Below are 23,695 nucleotides of genomic sequence, written 5' to 3'. Positions count from 1 at the left end.
CATCGCTGATGCGTTGCACCTTCTAGACCTCCTACAGATAGCTGATTGGAAATTCATGCGTTTTCTTGTCACTGTTTGTTGTTCCGCGGCGACCACGGTATTTCCATGCGTTTATAAATAAATATATCGTGCGTTCGAGTTGATATTTCAAAAATATTTTGAATTGTTTTTGCACATCACGATCGATTTTTCAAAAATGTACACAGCAGGTGTCGTATATGTCGTGTTTGTTGGTTATGCTTTCACCGGATTGGTGGCAGCCCAGCAGAACAGTGTCGGTCAAGCTGGCGCGGTTGCGCCGGCCATCGCGGTGTTTAATCAGCTCGGCCCGTTGGATGCGCTGGCCAATAGCCGGCACTTCACGGTCAATGATCCCTTGGCGGATCAGAACAAGAAGATGTTGGTGCAAGCGGTCCTGAACCAGACCACCAGTGCCAAAACACCCGAACAGAAAGCCAACGACACTATTACAGGTAACCCGACAGTCATTTACAGCTCTCTCAGTAACTACCGTATATCAAATTAATTTTCGAAATTTTAATAAATAATAATCTAAGTAATAATAAGAAAGAATTTATTAATAATGATTTTTAATAAAGCGTCCTCGAAATATGCTACTCGCATATTGTTCCCAAAGCCGTTGTTCCCAAGAGAACGAAGTGGAGATACTGTATTTACGTTTATGCTATTTGCCCAAACGCAACGCAAACGCTTTGTCCAAAATTTTTTTAATTACGAGTACCTGTAAGCTATTTTATTTTTTATAAATAACTGCAGACGATCTTAGTTCATACGATAGTACGAAAACTATAGTCTCCAAGTACAAGTACTTGTTCTGCGGTGATTTTACTTTTTAAGGACATATAAATATACGAGTGCTAGTATCTTTTATTTATTGCGGTTGATGCGTACAAATGTATGTAGAACAAAACACGTTATTCCCATGCAGATGTGAAGAAAATGTCGGAGCGGAAGCCGCCATCCTGCACGAACGCCATCTGCAGCGCCCGCAAACCCTGTGAAGCTCCCTGCACTTGCTCGGCCGGCAGTGCACTGACCAATGGACGCTGTAGTGGATCGACGTTAACATTGCCGCCGCCAACCAAATAAAATCCAAAATAAATTTATTTATCTTGTACAATAATTACTGTATGACGCCTTTTATTCTGCCTACTTTTGCCTCCTTGCATGCAGGCAGGGAGTTCACGAATTTCGGAAGGATATACCGGTTTATAAGCAATCGTATTAGCGTTACAAAATAAAAAAAATGTTCACAGTGATAGTGCGCTTTCAGAAGACCAGTAAATCCATTCAGTGAAATTGAGTGAAATTTACTTTAGTAATTGTCTGCTCATAAGAAAGACCAAATGTAAAGTTGACAAAAATTCTCTACAGATGAACAATACTTGTACTCGTAGCGTTCACCAGTCAAATCTTTTTGTTCACCGGTAAGGCTTGTAGCTTTGTATCCACATCACCGCGCTTGGCAACGAAATTCTTGAGTTCTGTAGCTTGCAGAAAGATAACTAATTACAGTACTTACTGATAACTACTAAGCGCACACTGTTGCGGAACAATTCTTACCTATCAAAATTAGCAAAATTTCGGAATCCGGCTGACCGATGGTTTTATGACCATAAATACCCTTAAACCGGAGCCTCATGGTAAAAGTGACCTTTTCAACTGCAACCATTTACAACTGAGTACTTCAGTTCTGGGCCATACGGTTTCTATTTCACGTGTAGTGGCTGACGGACGTTAAAAACATTGTCAACTACGTCAAGTATTACGGCCAGCTACCGTGTATTCCCGACTCCTTGGAAACCCCGCTGCAGCGATCAGATCCGGCAGCCGACGATGCCGATACACACAGTACACCACCACTGCACCCCGCGTGGCAGCCACCACAATCAGCGGACTCCTGGAATCTGTACGATGACCACCACTATGACTGGAGCCGTGCGGAGTCCAAAGCGCACGCCTATGGATTCCGCTACAGTTGCCGGGCGAAGCGGCATCTGGATGATGTGGTGCGGAGTGCCGGACAGCGGGTGCAGCTGATGGAGGGTGGAAAAACGCCGACTACGGTAGTCAAATGTCAGTTGCACGCGTATTTCAGAATTACTACTTATATTATAAAAACTGTGTAAAATACAGTGAGGCTGACCTTTCGGTGTACGCTAGCCATACGATTTAGAAAATTATTCCGTTTTCGCCTGGCTGCCACATTAAGGGATAAAGCCGGCGCAATATTCTGGAAATTGGATAAAACTGATTTTACCAGCCATCGCTCACAAGCAGAGTCCATCAACCTGAGCCCACTATGCAGACATTTAGTTAGGCTTAAAAATGATGAAGCTTAATTGATAGTTGGATCATCAAGAAAAAATTAGCAAGACTGATATTATAACCAGGCAAATATTAATTATTTTTATTACCGATTGCTGCTTCCTGAGCGACTTCAAACACTACAGATACAGTATAGCAGCCACTGCACTACCATAATTATTTGATGCGAGTATATGCATCCACGCCATTAGGCGGACGGCGTTATATCGCATAGTGAGAAAAAAGAAGTTTTTGGACGCACTACCGTACACGACACGCTACCTGCTGCACATTAATAATTTCGACGGTTTACTGGTGATTTCGTTTAACATCAAAGCAGCTAACTTTTCTTCCCTAATGAAGCGTAATGAAATTTAACTATCTGTAGAGTAGATTTTATGGTTGTTTCAGTTGTTTGTATCCCGGGACATCACTGATGGATGGACGCTGCTTGGCAAAAAAAACGATTTTTGTGCCCCGTGTGTCGCACTGACTGACTCTCCCATGCGTACTTTACACACTTTGCTGAAACAAAGCAAAGCTTCTTGCGCTTTTTAGAGTAACAAGCAGCGGAAACGGAATATCGGACTTTTCTATTTCACTTAGAAAAAAACATCGATGGAGATTTTTATACTCGCGACTAATGCGAATCGCGTAACACACAGTAAAATAAAAATACGAGTACATACGTACATAATTATGTACTCGTACATACAGAGTATGTACTATACAGATATAATTATTGGAATATTAGTAAGTAATCGTTTTGCCATTACTTAATTTCAGTTGACAGCAATTTGACGGTCAGCGTCGCTACGGATCTGTATGGCATTCTCAACAAGAAAAAAGCCGCCGAAACCGGTGACCTTTCCGAGCTGCATCCGGATCAGCCGCCGCTGCTGACGTCACCGCGTATTCGCCCGGTACTGTTAGATCAGTTCTGTGGACTGTTGAAACGCAATGACAAATGGGCGAAATCGGAAGCGGAGAAGGAAGAATATGAAACGGCTAAGAACAACCAAGAACCGTTGGATTTGCGCGACTATATACTCTCGATCATAGTTCAAGATGACGCCGGCAACACTAATTAACAGTTGTGCTGTACTCGTACATTACAACGATTTGCACTTTGTTCCATGGCAGTGTGCAGAGTTGTGATTAAACAAACCAGATAACATCGGTTTCGAGAATTCTGTGACTGATCGGAGCGTTCAAAACTTGCTGCTGTTCTTCACGCGCATTTTCCACACTAGTTCGTCAGATTATTGAGCATGCAGCAGTGTGTACAGTGACTGTAAGCATAAAACTAATAAAACTGCTATAGGAGTTTATTTCTAAACATTTTAAAAAACCATTCCCTGGAATTTTATCATCCTAACAGAAATGACAGTTTTAATCGGGACGCTTTTTATGTTGGTATTTGTGGCCAATGTGTACAGCGTGGTTTTGCCATCAAGACACCACAACACAGACCAATTTAATGGCTATGCTTACGGTAAGTAAATGTGTCAGCGGAACGTTACAAAATTATTTTTGTATACTTGAAATGAAAATGTTATTTTACGTAGGGCTTCAGAAAATAAATTTTGCGGACCGTTCCAGAGCTTCGGCATTGGCAGTACAACATAAGGATAACGGCTGTTTCTGCCTAAACGATACATGCGCTTGCTGTCGACATTTGGATATCCCGCGCTTTAACATCAATGATACTGGTACGTGGGGTTATAAACTTATAATTAATTATTCCTGTGCTCTTCTAACAAAATTCTTTTCGCTTAAGAATATGAATAAAACAGTCTGCGCATTACGCATGTACGTACGTATAATTATTTCATCGTCAGTCATTTCTTAAAAAATTACTGTATGAAGACTGCGTTTTTTCGGTACATTTTGCGTCAGATTTTTCATTTTTTATGTATTATTTTTTACCTTCAAAATGTAAATGTTATCCTGCTGTGATGAAATAATTTTGATGACTTGTACCGTTGTTTATATAGAAGTATGCGAAGGATAGAAACTGACGTTCATTAAAAATTTAAAAGTTTTAGTAATACTTATGCATGTTATAATTAACATATTTTATTAGTCAGAAATGTGTATTCCCATGTGCATACTTGCTTTTAAAAAATAGGATGCGTGGAAATGGTGTACCTACGACATGACATCGGTTTCTCGCTACTCTTCACTATCGACGACCACGTGGTGATCAACCGCACCATTTCCGGTACGCCCGCTATTAAATATACACATAAACATTTTTTAAATAGCACTCACTTCTTACATATTATATGTGCTCTCTGCAGCTCGAAATCCGCCGGCCATCTGCTACGGCGTCCCGCACATCTCGGCGGCCGATCTGTGCCTGCAGTTCTACAACCTGGACTACACCGCCAGCAGCGTGTCGGGCTGTATCCGGGTCAAGGCAGAGCTGGCGGATATCGACATCTACGAGAAAGATCTCGGCTGCTTCCGCATCCCGATGTACATGCGGGGGCGGGGACCGCTGTGGGATGTCATCCGACAGCGGACGTTCACTTTCACCCCGCTGAATTCCTCCGGGACGCGCTTCGTGTACGGCCGCGGATCCTGGATGATGGAGACGCTGTCCAAATTCACTTCTTAAGCGCCTTTCTGAAGACGAACGGGGTATCCGTTAATCTGTATGTGCCGAATGGGATTTCGGTTTTTCGGGCGCGCGTTCTAACGCGTAGTACCGGCACCGGCGCATCGCAATACGTCACTCCATGGATTTGATTTCATTTTTTGTACAGTATCTGTACTTTGTAATACCCGCATATCTTTTTTTATTTTCTGCTCTCGCGTGCATTTTTTTGCAAGCTGTGCTTGTTTCTACATCGCGCCGTGGATGTAGGAACATAATATACTGTATTATGTGGGTAGAAATATTATTTTCAATAGTTTCTTATGAGTCATCAATTTTCGAACAGGTCAGTATAATATGGCTACGCGAACATAGAATAGTGAGTAAAGTGTAATAGTGAGAAAACAGGCTGGGCGGTAGCACTACTCGCAATTAGATTTCCCAATAGTAAGAAAATACTACGTGTAGTACTTTGTAATTAAAATGACTATCCTTCTTCGGGTTAAACACTGCCATTAAAACAGTTACGGTATTATACATTGAGTGTCGCGATTGATTTATCGACCAACTAACTGAAAAAAGTTGCTTTTAGTTACTAATGCGAACCATACAGTTATCCATTTGCGATTGTTCAGGTTTTAATATCCACGATAAAAGTTCACCCCAGCCGAAAATGGGACACCGGCTTTGCTCCGGAGTAATAGTAATATCAACCAAGTTTGCAGCAAATCCGAATGGCTTCATGTGCTAGTCCCATTTCGCTGATGGGCGCGCATTGCACGATCCAGTAGAAGAATAGCCAGCTTGCTCAACGTCCCCAAACCGCAGCGTCCGAGATCCGGCAACGTCCACTGCCGGTCCTGATCGTTGCGTTGGCAGTTCCTTAAAATCTACAAGAGCCAAAACCAGAACCGTAAAGCCAAAAACGCTTTCCGGCAAATAAAACTCTACATGGCTTTTTCCGTAGTTAACCTGTTTAATCTGGCGTGCTAGCGCGCTATCGCCTTGCTGACCCGGTGCGACACTAGTAATCCAAGAAGACAGCTCCGTAACATCCACGGAAATGTCCTTCTCCAGAAGATCACAAAGGTCACGTTCTATATTCGTCGTTTGCAAACTAAGATACCCCTCGGTGATGCGTAATGCAAACAGCGGCCTTCCAATGATGTTGGTGCGGGGTCCTAACTGCTGGCAAATGTCTTTAATTAGCAAGATGTAGTCTTCCAGACAGTAATCAACGATATCTCCTTCCGGTCCGCCGGCATCCTGGACGACGACCCACCGCGTTCCCGGCGATATGCATTTTACAAGACAGGTTGCCGTTATGCAAACCGCAGATAACCGGTACTCTTCCATGTCATCACAGGAATCACAGCTGCCGAGCGTGGGGAATGCTTTGGCGGATACGGAAACCAGTTTGAATGTGTCTTCCTGGCTTAGAACCGAATTCCATTTCGCACAGACGCCACGGTATTTCACCTTCTCCAATGGATGTAGATACTGGAAAATCTCCGTTAAGGTTTCATGTGGCAGTTGCTTAACATGAGCACTGCTGGGGATTTCTGTAGAATCGATGTCAAATGGGTCCGCACTGAAACCGTTTCCAGGTACGGATAAACTGCTGTGCCATGCTGCTTGGTAAAGAGCGGGTTGCTGGAGAGAAATGTAAAAAAAATCAATATGAAAAACTCTCGTACTTTTCACTTTCCTTTTATGTACTGTGTTCGGGGATAAACGTTTTCAACAGTGAAGAAGCAAATTGTCTATTGAATTGTAGAAACTTAATTTTCGTGAGAACCAATCGGAAGGACTGCTGTTTTTATGAAAACGGATAGCAATCGGATCGATAAGTCTCAGCTTATCAAGATAAGCGAAACTGTCGAAAATAAAGGTTGCTGAAGAAAACGTTTAGGTTGTCCCTTTTATACAGAATGAAAGGCGGTAGAAGTGAGACTAAAGCAGCATGGCGAATTTTCGGTACATTTGCACCAAGAGGCTGCGCTCAAGACAATGGGGGAAAACGGGCACTCACAAGTCCAAAACATAATCAATCACTTACATTAGACAAATGCGAGTATTACTTGTGTTATGCGATAACAGCAGGCGTTGCTTAATCACCATCGAAATATTGCAGGAATTTATGTATATTTTAAACAGATATAAAATTATTTTTTCAATAAGCCGGTACATGGTAGCTGAACTGTTGACATTACATAAATTCTACAAGTCCATGTTGCAGCGCTCTAGAATTAAGCTACATCCTTGCATTACGTACCTTTTATCGCTGCCCTAGCTTCTGTTAAAGTCAGGCTGTCTGTGCGTCTTTGAACAACGGTAAGGTTGTCGCTGTCAACAAACACCGGATACGCCCAATCCTGTACATTCCTCTGTAGAACATCTCGCATACGAATCGGCACTGCACTGAAATTCCGCAGTTCAAATGGCAAATCGTATGTCTGACGGATGAATGTCTGCTGTTCGATAAGCTGCCTTTTCCGCTCATCTGGCGAAACCACAACGCGGATGTGGTTAATGGGCACCAGCTCCGTGTACCGATCGCTGTCGACAGAGACGGCCATTAAGGCAAATTCTGCCCAGTACGCGTGCATCGTTACGAATTCCGCGGGGTACCAGGTCCACACACGGGTGCCGGCAGCGCGAACCAGGGCTTCCATTGGAGCATGATGATGTGATTTTATAGCGCCTCGTAGAGACAGCGGAAACGAGAAGCCTTGACTCTGGTATACTTCCCCGTATTCCACCCATTCCGACCGTCGACCAGCACTGTGGAAATCCACGAGGAGACGGTCTTCTCTTACGTCGGCGACGTGGCCAAGCTCGTACAGTCCGCTGGAATTTTTTACATCCACTGCATTAAACTTATGCGGAGCGACCTTTCGATGTCTGCAAATCCAACACATTTCCCCACTCATGCAGCAAGCAGATCAACTTTTTTAATTCTACTTTGTAGGAACTAATGGAGCCGTACCGTACTCGAAAACGGTGCAGGCTTCGTGCTGGTTATCCATGTAGTTCAACTTATCGTTGCATGTGAGTACACCTTTACACTATTGCTGCTTTGTGTATTTGTAGATATTCCGTGATAGTATTCTGCTGCACTTCCATTCGGCAGTCCAAAGTCTGCGTAATCGTGATTTCGCTCTACGAAAGATAGCTAGTTTATAGCCGGAAATGCCAGAACTCTTTTCCTTGGTATGCGTACTGGAAATAAAAATTTGTTTCAATATCTGTATAGACCTAAGGCTAAACTAAACTAAATATCGCGCCAAAATATTATATACTGGCGCGACTGCTGCACTGTAGTATAATCGATCCCATGTTTTGCTTCTGCGTAATTGCATTATAATAATATTAGGCATACAAGTTGAAACAACAAGGAATTTTACCGAACTGCGAAACATTTCCATACGGTATTTGCAAAACACACCCCAGAGGTTTGGAATTTCCGTTAACGCTGCACCGGCTGGTTTGTTTACTTAAGCTGTATGCATATTCTTTGTGACAGTGTCAGCTAGTTCAAACCAATACCACAGGCAAACCAGTACCTTTAGCACATAACGGTAACATTTTATTAGGCGGTTGGCGCGTAGGAAAACAAGCTAACGGCTGCCATCTTGGTAGCAGAAATGTTATTTTATATCGTACATATGACAACGTTGAAAAACTCCACATTTAAGTAGAATAACGATGCGGAGCGTCTACCTATGGAAATGTCCGCAGTCGTATTACCGTTTACGGAAGAACTGAAAGGTCTACATTATATGAACTTTAGCACAAACTCTGGGATATCCAATTCCGCCACCAGTGCCACGGAAATTGTTTGGGGCTTCGAGTACTGCTTAACTGCTGTATGTAGTATTTTATCTCTTCTCTTGAACTCTGTCGTGGCCACGTTTCTGCTTGTGCGCCGGGAACTGCGAAAACCATTCAACTGCTATTTGATCTCCATACTAATTGCTGATGGATTAATCAGCCTTCTCGGCTGCATCAACATCGCCAAAGATTTCATCGACGAGAACCGGATGGGTAAAGCGGTGTTCGTGTTTATGCAGTATATTTATTGGGTGGTTGCGGGCATTCCGCTGAACCTTCACGTACTCGTCGCCGGTAATCGCGTCTGGGCGGTGGCTTATCCGTTCTCTTTCAAACTGCACCACAGTTATTCTTTTGCTGTGTGTCTTATATGTGCCGCCATATTTTACGTCCATTTAATCTGTTTGCCGGTCGTTATCATGTTCGATGTATTTTTCGATGACATGTTTGCTACAGACGTTGCACAGGTACAACTGCACATTTGTAACACCAACAACAAAATCGTGCTCTAAATTGTAGGACGACGAATCATCATTGAGTTACCTGAATCGTTTTAATGACTGTTTATTTTATTTTTGCAGGTACCAGAGATTCTTGTTATGTGGAAAAAAGGAGTAATGTTATTAATTTATGATGCTCCAATCGTGATGATGGCAGCGTCCTGGATATTTGTCGCTTTCCGATTGAAAAGGCAGCGGAATGCGATCTCGGAGAAGCCACGAAATAGCTACGCTGAATCGCAGCATGCCGCGAATTCCTTTTGGGTATTCTCCGCGTTGACCTTAAGCGTCATTGTGTGCTGGACACCATACGAAGTGTACTATACGTTGTACGCTTTTGACCGCGACTACGGCAGCGATGCGGTGGTTAATTTAACGCTGGCGCTGTATCTCGTTCAACCGGTGATCGATCCTATTCTCCTTTTAATCACCATGGGAGAATTAAGAAAAGCAGTCAGCGATACGCTGCCGGTGCGTTTACTCAGGACAACCGTCAAACAACGATGAAGTTAGGCTGAATCAGCTGTCTGACCGTGTTGCGTTGTAATCAAGAACAACCTGGGCGACGGTACTTGGCCGAAACACAAACAGATGACATGTTGGCAGATTTATGGGACGACCAAAATCTGTAAAATCATCTTCTTTGTTTGGCTCCATTTGCTGCTTCGATAACGTTTTCAGCGCATTCATTGTCGGTGTTGTAAAACGTTTTTTATGATGCTTACTCTTCCCATAGCCTTAACCGTTACTGGTTTTAACATTAGACATTCAAATCAAAGCCGACTTTATTAGTGGATTTACCAGATACGATCACTCTCGACAGTTGTATCTCTGCTAAATACGATCTTACTGTAAGCTTTTAGCGGGAAGAGTTTCTCGGGGAAGAAAACCAGGTAGCTAACGGTTTCCAGCTCAGTGTTCGAAAAATTGTTTTGCTGTTTATTCGGCTTGTAGCTAAATCGGATTACGATACAGATCGTGAAAAATGTCCGCATTACGTCTTACAAGCGAAGCGGAAGGTGTTCAACCAGCAAATGTCTGCGTAAACACTGCTGCTTCGAATTTATCCACGAATGCCAGTCTAACCACGTTAGAAGTTGTTTGGGGCTTCGAGTACATTTGCACCGCCGTATGCAGTATTTTATCTCTTCTTTTGAACTCCTTCGTGGTAACGTTTCTGTGCTACCGCCGCGAACTGCGAAAACCCTTCAACTGCTATCTGATTGTTATACTTATTTCTGATGGATTAATAAGCATTCTCGGCTGGATAAATATCACCAAAGATCTCATTAATAGGAACCTGGTGGGCAAATCGGTGTCGGCGTTTATTCAGTATATGTATTGGGTGGTCGCTGGCATTCCGTTGAACCTTCACGCGCTCGTCGCCGGGAATCGCGTCTGGGCGGTGGCTTTTCCGTTCTCTTTTAAACATCGCCACAGTTATTTCTTAGCTGTTTGCCTCATTTTTATCGTGATTATCTACACCAATCTTGCCTGTTTGCCTATCATCATTATGTTTTATACTCGTATATTTTATGATCAAATGTTTTCTACAGAAATGCCACAGGTACAACTACGGAAATTTGCCCTAAACCGATCGATGAACGCATAAGCGTTCAGATATCTGGATCGTTATATCAACTGGCTATTTTTTAACCTTACTTTGTTACATATACCAGAGATTCTTGTTATGTGGAAAAGAGGAGTGATGCTGCTGATTTATGATGCACCCATCGTCATTATGGCAGCTTCGTGGATATTTGTTACTTTCCGGTTAAAAAAGCAGCGCAGCGCAGTTACGGAAAAGCCTAGAACTGGTAATGCTGAATCGCAGCATGCTTCCTTTTGGGTCTTCTCCGCGTTGACCTTAAGCGTCATTGTGTGCTGGACACCATACGAAGTTTACTATACGTTGTACGCTTTCGACCGTGACTACGGTAGCGAGACAGTGGTTAATTTGACGCTAGCACTGTATCTTGTTCAACCGGTGCTCGATCCCATTCTCCTTTTGATTACCATGGGAGAATTACGAAAGGCATTTAGTGACACATTACCGGTGTGTTTGTTCAGGACAAGAGTCAAACCACGATAATGTAGGTCAAACCCTGAAATACATTGTTTCTGAACCGTGTCGCGTCATCGTTATTACGAAGCAGAACCTGGGCTGTGTGTGACACTGGATCGAAACGGAATTTCGGGGCGCATAAAACGAAGAAACGCCTTTTATTTGTTTGGCTCCATTTACTGCTATGATACTGTTTTAGTGCTTTTTCATTGTCGGTGTTGTAAAACACCTTTTATAATGCTTACTCTTCCCATAGTCATAACTTTCACTTAATGTCAGACATTCAAATCAGGAGCCGACTTTCTAAGCCGGGGTATACTGTCCTTGATTTTATTAGCGGTTTTCCCAGGCACGAAGCACAGCAGTTGCCGCTCTTTGTGACCTTTCTGTTGCCATATAAACATAAAATGTCGGAGCCATACTTAATAAATGTTGTGCGTCTGTCAGCTTTGGCGGAAAAAGACACTTGATAACACACCTGCCTAAAACACCTGCCGGACACAACACTTTTTGCACTTGCCTTTAGAATCAACCACCTACGTTTCAGTTTTCTACGACAAAATGGCGAATACTATACTTTGCACAGTGCTGCTTATCCAGGCTATCGTTTCCGTGGAGCACCATTTTTCCATGGGTGCCACCAGAGCTCCTCCTCTAACAGCTGCTCCATATACGATGAGAAATCCAATAAACCCAACCAATTCTCCTCCGGTTACTACTACACCAGCGCCCGCACCAGCACCAGTACCGAGCACTACGGGTAAGCCGACTACAACAGCGGGTACAACTACAGGTTCTACTCCGCGGTATCAGACGATGGATGTTGTGGTTATTACACCGGCTCATACTACAACGGCCAAAACAACAACCGCGGATACTACCACAGGATCTACTCCGCAGTACCAAACCATGGATGTCGTCGTTATTACACCGGCTCACACTACAACGGCCACAACAACAACCACCGCCAACGTGACGACGGCAGCTGCCGTCACCACCACCACCGGTGAGTTATCAGACAGGTCGTAGAAGGAGGCAGTACAGTGACAAGTGTTAATTTCCCTTGAAGTATCAGTATCGAAATCGGTTACTGCAATGGTAACTGATGAAAGCTTTCCTGAGTCGGTGAGAAAAACATATGTGGCGCAGTAGGACATAGCCACATAGGTATTTCAACGTTTATGATCGTCAGAGTGACCTTTAGGGGTCAGAGTGAAAGTGTAAGGGGTCAAGAACCAGAGCCGCAACGCGGAATAAAATAACGGAAGGCAAACACTTGTGATTTAAGTTCCGGGTGAGTGCATTAGCGGGAGTAGCGAGTATATGATGTGGGCATCTCGTAAGCAAAGTTAAATGCCGCATAGTTAAATCATTTGGAATGAAAATGAAAGTTTCAATGGATGTATACCTCTTTGGCTTGTATAAGACCCTTGTCCTTAATGACCTTGCAAGAACCAAATTTGGGGTCGATAACCTTTTGGGGTGATCAGCAAACTTTATTTCTAACAAATAATTAACAGCCTTAACAAACCAGCATCATTCTCTAGAATTCATTTATCTTATTTGCGAGAAATAAGCTGTCTGAACAGGATATTGTAACATTGTAACGAGTGTGAACATGATAATAAGTAATTAAAGTGAAATAAAGGGTTTGCTAAAACGCGCGTGCTCTACAGTTTGCTGAAGCCCTGCCACTTGCGCAAAATGTGTAGATAAAACATACCTTTGTTGTCGAATCGCTTTCTGAACCGTAGAAAAGGCACATGTGCACTTGTGATTTAAGTTCTGAGTGAGTGTAATGCTTTTGATAGGATGCAGTTATACTATTACTGTATTCACAGTATTTACATCAACGAGCACACACTCAGTAAACACAATCAAATAAAGAATTTATTCCAATTAACATGAGAAAGGGGAAGTGGGAATTAACATGAGATGGGGACGTACAAGTCGCTTACTGATCGTTGTCATTTTGTTCCCATTACATGCGAGACATTTGGCACATACTGTAATGGCACAATTGTTTTGTTGAAAGAGATCGGTAAGAAACTGTTTATGCGAACAGGCGAGAGTCGTTCCACTTGTTTTTTGTTTCAACGTTTAAGTTTGGAGATTATGCGGGATAATGCTATGAGCATATTAAGCACAGTCCCTTCTCGTGTTAACTGGGACAAATTCTTCATTTGATGGTATTAGACTGAGTGGTGCTCGTTGATGTACATATTGAAAAATAAAATCTCACATGAGAAGGGACAGTACATGTAGTGTATGTACTGTGAATGCGTATCGTAACTTTATTGTCAGAATCGTAGCGTGATCGGGAGTAACTGAATGAATAGGAAAGTCGAGAAGCGTAGCTAGGAGAGAAGACAAGATAGTTGCTAAGAAGGTAGAAAATATGAAAAGAAAGGGATCACGAGAACCAACAGAACCATATATCACAGTACACAATACACTCATAGCATTACTAAACTTAAAACATTGAAATTATCGTTATTGTGCATATGGCAGTTTATGTTTTAAAGATACTGCTGTCCACACTAAAGCAAGCGTTTTAGGTAAACTGATTTTCATTGACGTCCAAATTTGCAGACGGCTACACGCACAGCTGCTACGACAACTGGAGTCGCTGCACTCCGGCAACGGCTGCTTTCACGGGGATATTGTGGAAAAGCTGTGCTGAATTCTGTCAGAAATGCAAAGGCAAAGCGAATGGCCAGTGCATGCCGTACAGTGGAGTCTGCAGTGGAGGATATCATTGCGAATGCGCTCCACTGAACTTGCTGACGGACGATACAGATCCCACCCCATTCCTGGCTCAAGTGTTTTTTGCTGTAAAGGACGCGTTCACTTGCTGGCTCGGACTTTAGTCCAGTCAATCGAGCTGTCCCGATTTTCTAATTAATAATCGACTGGGCGATAATGATGTGGAACAGTACATATGTAACGTTATTGGAGAGCACATAAAACGCTGCTGCTTAAGAAAACAACTGATTGTTCTTTGGATAACAGGGAATGTGATGGTATCGGCCTGTTGTAAAAGAATAACACTAACTCCATATTTTTAAAAAAAACCGCTAGTACGATTAAATAGCTCTAATAATAACGATACTGTTATGTAACTTCAAAATTTAGGTTTGATTTTAACGCAGTACTAGATTTGATTTTAACGCATGTACCTACAATAACATCTACAATTCACAAAGTCGAGTCGATCCAGAAGAAACTGCACAAGAGTTTCGTGCGTTAACACAGCACAACAGCCAGGCGGTACACAACAATCTTTGGACTCAAATCATGATTTACGTGCCGTTCCGATAAAACATGTCTGTTGATAAGGCATTGTACTCGGACAGTGTAATCGCTATGCACAGCAGACATGTTTATGCGCATTCGGAGTATCATCTGACACTTCACCTGATGTCCTGATCACCAACAACACAGTCGCCATGCCGAGTACTTAACTTGTTGCACCCTACCGTTTTCCACAGTCCTTGTTTCGCTAATAGCACGTGCCGGCAAAATGGTGTTTTCTGGTAAAATCCTTCTGCTGCTGTGCAGCTTAGCGTTGGCACTGACCGTTACTTGGTCAAAATCTCCCGAACGCCGGCACCACCACCACCGCCACCATCATCACCGTCATCATCATCACCACCATCATCATCATCGCGGAGTTGCCGATGCGCAGCCCGTACTCCTGGAGGTGTTCTACGAAACTCTGTGCCCCAACAGTATCGCGTTTATTAAGAACCAGCTGTACCCGACCGTGCAGCAGATCATCAGTATTATGAACGTATCCATGGTTCCTTATGGAAAGGCCACGGTACCCTGCAGCTTATTGGAATACTCAGCGTAGCATCAAAATCCTAATTTTATTTTCTCGCAGCAAACCAAAGATGGAGATAACTGGGATTTTACGTGCCAACATGGACCTCGAGAATGCGTCGGGAACATTGTCGAGGTAATTTTAAGATAGAAGTATAATGATAAACAATTTACGCGGTTGTTGGTGCATTGTGTACGCATTCGGTCTTGTTTCTTTATTAGCGAGTTTCATGTAACAATTCTTTTTGGAAAACACTTAAAATTTGCTGGTTTGTAGTCGTGTGCGTTGAAGTACATCCCCCAAAACGTAGTGGACCCGGCGACAAATATTCCCCGCGTGCTAACGCTGATTAATTGCATGGAAACGGCGACGGATCCGTCTTCCGCGGGGCCTGATGTGAGACATACCCACTGTATAAAATTTTGTTATTGCACTGCTGATTATGATGGCTGACGTTGCAGTGTGCCAAACAACAAGGCATCGACTTCGCCCCCATCGACACCTGCTCCAACAACTCCGAAGGCAACCAGCTGGAGCACGTGATGGGCGTGCGCACCGAATCTCTGGATCCGAAACTGACCGCTGTGCCGTGGATGGTCGTCAACGGGGTAAGCATTCAAAAGATGATTTCCCTCGATGTCGGTTCGCGTAGAAATTATGCATCGTGCAGCGGAACGGATTCGTGAAATGCTGCATACTGCAAGATTTTCATGCTGGTTTTTTTGTAGAAGCACAATCAGTATATCCAGTCGCGGGCGCTGTATGACCTTTTAGGCCTCATCTGCGATACATATACGGTACAAATCGTTTAGGAAGTAACCGTATTTCATTGATATCTACGGAATTATTTGGTGTTTTTAGGGAACCAAACCGGACGCGTGCAGCGAATAAGTTTGCTTAATACTAACAGCAACCGGTATTTGATATCACTTGAGATTGTCCTGCCTCCAGGACAGCTGGTCTTGTTATTGTGCACATGCGAGAGATTTCGCAGATTTTTATTTCATTATTCTGTTATTTTACGTACAGATTTGCATGAGATGCAAACGAGTTTTTGTTTGTTAATGGTCTTCTTGTAACGTGACAATTGTTGCTTAATTGTGTTGCAACATTCGAAAAAAGCTGGATATCCAATAAAGCGCGATAATTATGCTTTTATGTTAGCCTGATTTTTAGGTTAATTACGCTGAGAACGCAGATATGTATGCTGCATTTAAGTTATCTTAACGGGAACGAATGATGTTACGGGTTTTTGTTGGAAGTGCTTATGTCTATGCTATGCTAATAGAAAAATGTAATTAAATACATTCCAATTTCTGTTTTCCCTTGTAAGAACCACACCGAGAAACCGAGAACCAAACCGGACTAGAAAAACTGAAGTACATAACAAAGAAAATAATTTGGCAGATCTGGCATATCGATCTCCTCTACTTGGAAAACTTGTTACTACGATCCTGTACAAAGGATGTATCATTGATATCACAGATTTATCATTGGTATCAAAACTTTCTAATACAGCACGGAAATTAAAAAGTAAATACTACAGTGTCAGCAAAAGACATTGGATTTTGCCACGAACAGCATAATTAGCATAAACACAACAAAGGTCATTAAACAGTTGCATGTTCAGAGAGGAACGGAAACCGTTTTTACAGTTCCTCCCGTTCATGCAGTCCGCGGTGCGCTTCTTTCAGCGGCAGATTGAAACAGCCCAGCTTGATGGTCAAAATCGAGAGGCCCTCGATTTTTCCCTGGAAGTTAACACAGCCGCTAATGTCCAGTTTGGCCCAGTTGAAGTCCAGATCGTACACCTGCAGACACAGCTGGCCATCCAGCGGGATCTGCGGAATGGTGTAGCACAGCGGTGGCGGATCACGTGCTGTATAGATAGCAACAAGAGTCGGTGTTGTAAAACGTTCTTTATGATGCTTACTCTTCCCATAGCCTTAACCGTTACTGGTTTTAAGATTAGACATTCAAATCAAAGCCGACTTTATTAGTGGTTTTACCAGATACGAACACTCTCGACAGTTGCCGCTGTGTGTGACCTTTCTATCGCAATATAAACGTAAATTCTCGCGTCTGCACGTAGTAAATATTTACGACTATCGTCTGCGGCTCATAAAGAAGCCTCGAGGACAAGGATTTTGGCATAAAAGCTGCCAAACACAGCATAACTGTATGCAGCTGTTTGTAAGTTACGACCCTATGTTCTTCTAGCCAGAAGGACGATTTACTGTACTTTGAACAATGATGATTATTCTGGCTCTAGTTTCTGTAGAATACCCCTTTGCGATAGAAGCCAGAGCGACGGCGCCCGCCCGGGTAGGTACAAGAACACCGACCGCTGCTTCTGGAAATGCAGACCGAAAAGATGGGCCGGTTTTCAGTTACAGAGTGACAACGAAAACGTGCCATATGTGTAACTATATGCCACATCATCCAAACTTTCAGTGCATCCAGTATAGACATAACCTGTCAGTTTTTTCGATAGCTTAATAATTAAGCTGAAGCATCCGGTAGATCACGTTTCAGTCACTTGTAACTTGATCGACTGAACGTTAAAATCACGAATAATAATACCGAACTACACAAACATTACATATGTGCAAAAAGAAGCGGATTTTCCGTAGCTGCTGCATTTGTCGATTGTTCGTTTAAGCTGTAAAGTGAACGTAAACGTGGCCACTAAGACATTTTGTTAGCTCAGCTCAGAGAGTCAACACAGTAGTTGTGCCTCAGTTAAACAGCTTATGGTTGGCTGGCGTTTCTCGGGAAGAAAACTAGGTAGCTAACGGTTTCCAGCTCAGGACCCCAAGTATAATTTTGCGCTTTATTCGTCTTAGCTAAATCGGATTACGATACAGATCGGGTGAAATGACCGCATTGCGTCTTACCGATGAACCGGAAGGTGTTCAACCAGCAAATGTCTGCGTAAACACTACCCGCTTTGAATTTATCCACGAATGCCAGTCTCACCACGATAGAAGTTGTTTGGGGCTTTGAGTACAGTCTAACCACGTTAGAAGTTGTTTGGGGCTTTGAGTACATTTGCACCGCCGTATGCAGTATTTTAGCTCTTCTTTTGAACTCCTTCGTGGTAACGCTTCTGTGCTACCGCCGCGAACTGCGAAAACCCTTCAACTGCTGTTTTATATATTTTATGATCAAATGTTTTCTACAGAAATGCCACAGGTACAACTGCGGAAATTTGCCGTAAACCGAGCAATAAACGCATAAGCGTTCAGATATCTGGATCGTTATATTAACTGGCTATTTTTTAACCTTACTTTGTTACAGATACCAGAGATTCTTGTTATGTGGAAAAAAGGAGTGATGCTGCTGATTTATGATGCACCCATCGTCATTATGGCGGCTTCGTGGATATTTGTTACTTTCCGGTTAAAAAAGCAGCGCAGCGCAGTTACGGAAAAGCCTAGAACTGGTTATGCTGAATCGCAGCATGCTTCCTTTTGGGTGTTCTCCGCGTTGACCTTAAGCGTCCTTGTGTGCTGGACGCCATACGAAGTATACTATACGTTGTACGCTTTCGACCGTGACTACGGTAGCGAGACGGTGGTTAATTTGACGCTGGCACTGTATCTCGTTCAACCGGTGCTCGATCCCATTCTCCTTTTGATTACCATGGGAGAATTACGAAAGACAGTTAGTGACACATTACCGGTGTGTTTGTTCAGGACAAGAGTCAAACCACGATAAAGTTGGTCAAACCCTGAAATACATTGTTTCTGAACCGTGTCGCGTCACCGTTATTACGAAGCAGAACCTGGGCTGTGTGTGACACTGGATCGAAACGGAATTTCGGGGCGCATAAAACGAAGAAACGCCTTTTATTTGTTTGGCTCCATTTACTGCTATGATACTGTTTTAGTGCTTTTTCATTGTCGGTGTTGTAAAACACCTTTTATAATGCTTACTCTTCCCATAGTCATAACTTTCACTTAATGTCAGACATTCAAATCAGGAGCCGACTTTCTAAGCCGGGGTATACTGTCCTTGATTTTATTAGCGGTTTTCCCAGGCACGAAGCACAGCAGTTGCCGTTCTTTGTGACCTTTCTGTCGCCATATAAACATAAAATGTCGGAGCCGTACTTAATAAATGTTGTGTCTATCAGCTTTGGCGGAAAAAGACACTGGATAACACACCTGCCGGACACAAAACTTTTTGCACTTGCCTTTAGAATTAACCACCTACGATTAAATTTTCTACGACAAAATGGCGAATACTATACTTTGCACAGTGCTGCTTATTGAGGCTATAGTTTCCGTGGAGCTCCATTTTTCCATGGGTGCCACCAGAGCTCCTCCTTTAACAGCTGCTCCATATACGATGATTAATCCAATTAACCCCACAAATCCTCCAGTTACTACTACACCAGCGCCCGCACCAGCACCAGTAGCAAGCACTACGGGTAAGCCAACTACAGCAGCGGGTACTACCACAGGAACTACTCCGCGCTATCAGACGATGGAAGTGGTGGTCATTACACCGGCTCACACTACCACGGCTAAAACTACAACGACCGCCAATGTTACAACTGCAGCTGCAGTCACCACAACCACCGGTGAGTGATGGGCAAGGTCTTCTAATTATGCACAGGCGATACAATGAAACTGCGGATTCTCCGTAACATTTCAACCACAATACTCTTTACTTAAACGAAATGACCTGGTACATCAATAATCCGGAATCTTGTTAGTAAACATATTGTAACTTCAGCCATTTCAGTATCTTACTCGATGAACATTATGTGTGCTTTATACAGAAGCCCTGGAGAACACAAAAATTACCTGTGGCGTCTTGGGAGGAATGGGCTTCGGGCCGATCACCCTGGGCTCGGACACGGTATGCGCCCTGTACTGTATTGTGCACTACTGCCGCAGTGGTGGCCATTGCGTGGACGGCGTGTGTAAGTGCCGTAAGGATCCGATCAGTTGCGGGGTCTATTCTTGCGATGGATGCAAGTAGTTACCTCCAAAGCAGCCATACCGTCCACCATGCGCGCTTCTAAACAGTTTACCGATCGCGAAATGTGCTTACAAGTATGCCGGTCCAGTGTATAATGTTGATCCTGTCTTATACTGTATAACTGATCAACTTGTTCTTATTATCACTGGTACATGCTCTATTCGTTTAATATTAGTGGCTTTCTGTCAGTGTCGACCACATCGTTTTAGGTTAAATTCTATGTGTACGAGCCGCCGTTTTCCGGTTCCATCAAACATAGAATAATCCTAATAACGTGTACTTCTGCAATACGTAGTAGCCGCTGCTGTCGCTTTTTATCGCCTTTATAATTACTTCTGGCTTATTGTTTTGCTGGGATTACTACAATATTGACTACTTGGTGATAGTTTTGTCTATGCCTGCATCTTTGGGTATGACGGTTAGAGACATGATTGTGTCTACCGTAATTATCAAATTTGTGGCTCCCCCCCGCAATAAGATCCCCCCCTGAAATGAGCCCCCCTCCCCGATCATGTTTGAAAAATAATGCGACCCCCCGAATTTACGCCCCAGGGGGCCGTTATTAAATGTCAAGTGCTGCAAAATTATAGGTATACCGCAAATTTCTTCCTAACAATTGTTGTTAAATGATTGATAAACAGTAAACGGACATCTGCTCCAAAAGGAATAATTATGCTCCAAAATATTGTTCGTAATATTGTAGTTGCATATACCGGTAACTACTGCGTTCAGTTTCACTAGAAAACGATGCGCAATTGTTTGAAGTATATTGCACCCTTTCAAAATATGCCGTTTGAAAAATAATGCCACCCCCCGAAAGAAGCCCCCCTCCGCCATGACCTTCGAACTATTTGCACCCCAGGGCCACAAATTCGATAATTACGGTAATTATATAATCAAACTTTTGCCCAAAATGAATTAACCCGAGCATCCACGCTCGCTCCGTTCGCGTGTAATAAGCAAACCTCCAAATTCTACTACATATGGCGATACAAAGCAGTCTTTGAACTCATCGTCAAAACCATAATGATTTACTTGCAATGCCGATAAAACAAGTCTTAGTGATAAGTCTTTGTCTTCCAAACAGTGTAATCGGTGCCCGTACAAGACATGTTTATGCGTATTCAGGGTATCATCTGACACTTCACCTGATCAACAACAACACAGTCTCTAAGCCGAGTATTTAACTTGTTTCATTTTGCCGCTTAGTTCAATCCTGGTTCTGTTATCAACGCGCAACCGACAAGATGGTGTTTTCTGGTAAAGTTCTTCTGCTGCTGTGCAGCTTAGCGTTGGCACTGACCGTTACTTGGTCAAAATCTCCCGAACACCGGCACCACCACCATCGCCACCATCATCACCATCACCGTCATCATCACCACCACCACCACCACCGAGGAGCTGCCGATGCGGAGCCAGTGCTGCTGGAGGTGTTCTACGAAACTCTGTGCCCCAACAGTATCGCGTTTATTAAAAATCAACTATACCCGACCGTGCAGCAAATCATCAGTATTATGAACATATCTATGGTCCCCTACGGGAAAGCAACGGTATCCTGCAGCTTAAGGGATTTGGCCCGGTACATAGCACTAAAATCATGTAGTACATTGACGGGAATATTCGCTTTCGCGCACTTTTAAACACTTTTTTGGGTTGCTTTTTGACATTGTGTAGGCAAATGATTGGTGTACATAGGCGTGAAATCCGTTTAAGTCCGGCGAATTTTTAAGAACGATCCGCTGAGTATATCGACAGCGATTTGCTTCAATTGACGTTCAGGGTTCCGAATTTCAGTACTACTTCAGTAGTATACAGAACGACGCAACGAAAAAACGCTGTTACACAAGTCACATATCACAGATGTACCGATATTGCAGATATTAAATATATTGCAGATATTGCAGATATTGCAGATTTTCGCGCGCAACATCCGGTTGCGGAGTTATGAGGGTCACAAAATTCCAAAAAGTTTAAATGCATTCAGGTGTACCAAAAGTCTCATTATGGACCGATCCCTTTCGAACTTTGCATGTAAATGCACATAAGCATGAAGATCGTTTTGACACGGATCCACTATTCGAGCATGTTTTTCAAATTTTAAAATGAATTTCAAAAATTTTAAAATTCATTTTAAAATTTGAAAAAAATCGTAGAAGTCTGGATCCGTGTCAAAACGGTCTTCATGGTTATGTGCATTTACGCGCAAAATTAGTTTTGCCAGGTAAGATATAGTTTTGCCAGGTTTATGTTAACTATAAAAACTGTACTTCATAAAGTAAAAACTGTAAGTAAAATGTCGGCCTAAAAAGTAAAATTTGTAAATTTGCAGTCGTGTGCATTGAAGTATATTCCGCAAAACGTAGTAGACCCGGCGACAAACATTCCCCGTGTGTTGACGTTGATCCACTGTATGGAAACGTCGACGGATCCCTCTTCCGCGGGACCGGATGTGAGGCATACCCACTGTATTGCTTTCTGTCGTACACGGCTTATGCTGATGGTTAACTTACAGTGCGCCAAACAACAAGACATCGACTTCTCCCCCATCGACACCTGCTCCACCAACTCCGAAGGCAACCAGCTGGAGCACGTGATGGGCGTGCGCACCGAATCTCTGGATCCAAAACTGACCGCCGTGCCGTGGATGGTCGTTGATGGGGTAAACTTTTAAAAAACGGTTTGCCTGGTTTTCTGCCTTTTTCTTGACACAGTTACAAACGATGCCATAGACTTAACGTTTTTTTAGGTGCACAATCAACACACCCAGTCGCGGGCGCTGTATGACCTTTTAGGCCTTATTTGCGATACATATACGGTACACAGTGACACACCGTCTAGCAAATATGTAGCTGGATGTAACCGATTTCCATGTGATTATTTTGTGTTTTTAGGGAACCAAACCAGACGCGTGCAACGAATAAGTTTGCCTAATATTACCGGTAACCGGCATTGCATATCACCGAAGAGTGTTCTGCCTCCGGAAATACCGGCCTTGTGACTGGTTAAATACTTTGGTTTTATAAATATGCAATGGGAAGACCTTTTTATTTCGCTAATTTTTTATTTTAAGTACCGTAACGTACATGTGAGATGCAGACAGTGTATTTTGGTTAATGATCTTCTTCTAACGTGAAAATTGTTGTAAATTGTACTGCAACCTTTAAAAAGCTGAATAACCAATTAACCAATGAAATGGGCTGGAACCTTTGAAAAGTTGGATTACCAATGAAATGGGTTAATGACGCTTTTCCGTTAGCTTAATTTTTAGGTTTACTCTCTTTATTGGTCAAAAGCCGAAAAGTGCATACGCAAAATGACTTAAATTTAACTTTAGGTTTAAATCCTTTGATTTAAATAATTAGGTTTATTACGCCGAGAACGAAGATGTACTCGTATATGTTGCATTTAAGTTAGCGTAACGGAATAAATATTGTGGGTTTTTGTTGAAAGTGCTTATACAGAATAGTTGCAGTTCTGTATCTATCATACATACGTACATACATTTCTGTGTCTATGCTATGCTGTGTTTTCATACTAATAGAAAAATG

The 23,695-nt window shown here is 42.9% G+C and overlaps 7 protein-coding genes and 1 pseudogene across 7 annotated transcripts; 7 read left to right on the top strand and 1 right to left on the bottom strand.

Moving 5' to 3' along the window:
• The first annotated feature begins 101 nt into the window (after positions 1–101).
• LOC129583102 (uncharacterized) lies at positions 102–1,280 on the top strand. The gene is made up of 2 exons (XM_055474817.1): positions 102–473; positions 950–1,280. Exons 1-2 carry the CDS (start codon positions 197–199, stop codon positions 1,108–1,110), a joined length of 438 nt encoding a protein of 145 aa, XP_055330792.1. The 5' UTR covers positions 102–196; the 3' UTR covers positions 1,111–1,280.
• Positions 1,281–1,543: 263 nt separating this feature from the next.
• Positions 1,544–5,382, top strand: LOC129582991 (uncharacterized). Its single transcript, XM_055474635.1, has 6 exons — positions 1,544–1,664; positions 1,746–2,097; positions 3,115–3,823; positions 3,897–4,040; positions 4,460–4,552; positions 4,632–5,382. Exons 3-6 carry the CDS (start codon positions 3,712–3,714, stop codon positions 4,949–4,951), a joined length of 669 nt encoding a protein of 222 aa, XP_055330610.1. The 5' UTR covers positions 1,544–1,664; positions 1,746–2,097; positions 3,115–3,711; the 3' UTR covers positions 4,952–5,382.
• On the bottom strand, positions 5,175–7,347 carry LOC129582992 (uncharacterized). The gene is made up of 3 exons (XM_055474636.1): positions 7,206–7,347; positions 5,903–6,583; positions 5,175–5,820 (listed from the first exon to the last, which is right to left on the bottom strand). The coding sequence occupies exons 2-3, from the start codon at positions 6,284–6,286 to the stop codon at positions 5,671–5,673; spliced, it is 534 nt and encodes a 177-aa protein (XP_055330611.1). The 5' UTR covers positions 6,287–6,583; positions 7,206–7,347; the 3' UTR covers positions 5,175–5,670.
• A 1,259-nt stretch (positions 7,348–8,606) lies between these two features.
• LOC129583052 (substance-K receptor-like) lies at positions 8,607–10,067 on the top strand. Its single transcript, XM_055474746.1, has 2 exons — positions 8,607–9,231; positions 9,346–10,067. Exons 1-2 carry the CDS (start codon positions 8,656–8,658, stop codon positions 9,769–9,771), a joined length of 1,002 nt encoding a protein of 333 aa, XP_055330721.1. The 5' UTR covers positions 8,607–8,655; the 3' UTR covers positions 9,772–10,067.
• Positions 10,068–10,070: 3 nt separating this feature from the next.
• Positions 10,071–14,397, top strand: LOC129583053 (platelet glycoprotein Ib alpha chain-like). The gene is made up of 2 exons (XM_055474747.1): positions 10,071–12,335; positions 13,922–14,397. Exons 1-2 carry the CDS (start codon positions 11,891–11,893, stop codon positions 14,197–14,199), a joined length of 723 nt encoding a protein of 240 aa, XP_055330722.1. The 5' UTR covers positions 10,071–11,890; the 3' UTR covers positions 14,200–14,397.
• Positions 14,398–14,743: 346 nt separating this feature from the next.
• Positions 14,744–16,307, top strand: LOC129583078 (gamma-interferon-inducible lysosomal thiol reductase-like). Its single transcript, XM_055474786.1, has 6 exons — positions 14,744–15,152; positions 15,216–15,290; positions 15,432–15,551; positions 15,617–15,763; positions 15,884–15,952; positions 16,017–16,307. Exons 1-6 carry the CDS (start codon positions 14,853–14,855, stop codon positions 16,044–16,046), a joined length of 741 nt encoding a protein of 246 aa, XP_055330761.1. The 5' UTR covers positions 14,744–14,852; the 3' UTR covers positions 16,047–16,307.
• A 2,980-nt stretch (positions 16,308–19,287) lies between these two features.
• Positions 19,288–21,127, top strand: LOC129583091 (mucin-2-like). The gene is made up of 2 exons (XM_055474804.1): positions 19,288–19,743; positions 19,945–21,127. Exons 1-2 carry the CDS (start codon positions 19,395–19,397, stop codon positions 20,145–20,147), a joined length of 552 nt encoding a protein of 183 aa, XP_055330779.1. The 5' UTR covers positions 19,288–19,394; the 3' UTR covers positions 20,148–21,127.
• Positions 21,128–21,329: 202 nt separating this feature from the next.
• Positions 21,330–23,533, top strand: LOC129582966 (gamma-interferon-inducible lysosomal thiol reductase-like; annotated as a pseudogene).
• Positions 23,534–23,695: the final 162 nt, after the last annotated feature.

Source organism: Paramacrobiotus metropolitanus, unplaced genomic scaffold (genome assembly GCF_019649055.1).
Source record: "Paramacrobiotus metropolitanus isolate TYO unplaced genomic scaffold, Prichtersi_v1.0 Parri_scaffold0000009, whole genome shotgun sequence".
Taxonomy (NCBI): domain Eukaryota; kingdom Metazoa; phylum Tardigrada; class Eutardigrada; order Parachela; family Macrobiotidae; genus Paramacrobiotus; species Paramacrobiotus metropolitanus.
This window is presented reverse-complemented; position numbering and strand designations above follow the sequence as displayed.

Bases quoted from the DNA above. Each gene is read 5' to 3' on its own strand.
- LOC129583091 (XM_055474804.1), top strand. From the start codon at position 19,395: ATGGCGAATACTATACTTTGCACAGTGCTGCTTATTGAGGCTATAGTT. The intron at 19,744-19,944 runs GTGAGTGATGGG...TGCTTTATACAG, and splicing joins TGCAGTCACCACAACCACCG to AAGCCCTGGAGAACACAAAA.
- LOC129583053 (XM_055474747.1), top strand. From the start codon at position 11,891: ATGGCGAATACTATACTTTGCACAGTGCTGCTTATCCAGGCTATCGTT. The intron at 12,336-13,921 runs GTGAGTTATCAG...CCAAATTTGCAG, and splicing joins TGCCGTCACCACCACCACCG to ACGGCTACACGCACAGCTGC.
- LOC129582991 (XM_055474635.1), top strand. From the start codon at position 3,712: ATGACAGTTTTAATCGGGACGCTTTTTATGTTGGTATTTGTGGCCAAT. The intron at 4,041-4,459 runs GTACGTGGGGTT...TTTAAAAAATAG, and splicing joins CTTTAACATCAATGATACTG to GATGCGTGGAAATGGTGTAC. The intron at 4,553-4,631 runs GTACGCCCGCTA...TGCTCTCTGCAG, and splicing joins GATCAACCGCACCATTTCCG to CTCGAAATCCGCCGGCCATC.
- LOC129582992 (XM_055474636.1), bottom strand. From the start codon at position 6,286: ATGGAAGAGTACCGGTTATCTGCGGTTTGCATAACGGCAACCTGTCTT. The intron at 5,821-5,902 runs GTTAACTACGGA...TGGCTCTTGTAG, and splicing joins TAGCACGCCAGATTAAACAG to ATTTTAAGGAACTGCCAACG.
- LOC129583052 (XM_055474746.1), top strand. From the start codon at position 8,656: ATGGAAATGTCCGCAGTCGTATTACCGTTTACGGAAGAACTGAAAGGT. The intron at 9,232-9,345 runs GTACAACTGCAC...TTATTTTTGCAG, and splicing joins TTGCTACAGACGTTGCACAG to GTACCAGAGATTCTTGTTAT.
- LOC129583102 (XM_055474817.1), top strand. From the start codon at position 197: ATGTACACAGCAGGTGTCGTATATGTCGTGTTTGTTGGTTATGCTTTC. The intron at 474-949 runs GTAACCCGACAG...ATTCCCATGCAG, and splicing joins AGCCAACGACACTATTACAG to ATGTGAAGAAAATGTCGGAG.
- LOC129583078 (XM_055474786.1), top strand. From the start codon at position 14,853: ATGGTGTTTTCTGGTAAAATCCTTCTGCTGCTGTGCAGCTTAGCGTTG. The intron at 15,153-15,215 runs GTACCCTGCAGC...ATTTTCTCGCAG, and splicing joins TTCCTTATGGAAAGGCCACG to CAAACCAAAGATGGAGATAA. The intron at 15,764-15,883 runs GTAAGCATTCAA...GTTTTTTTGTAG, and splicing joins CGTGGATGGTCGTCAACGGG to AAGCACAATCAGTATATCCA.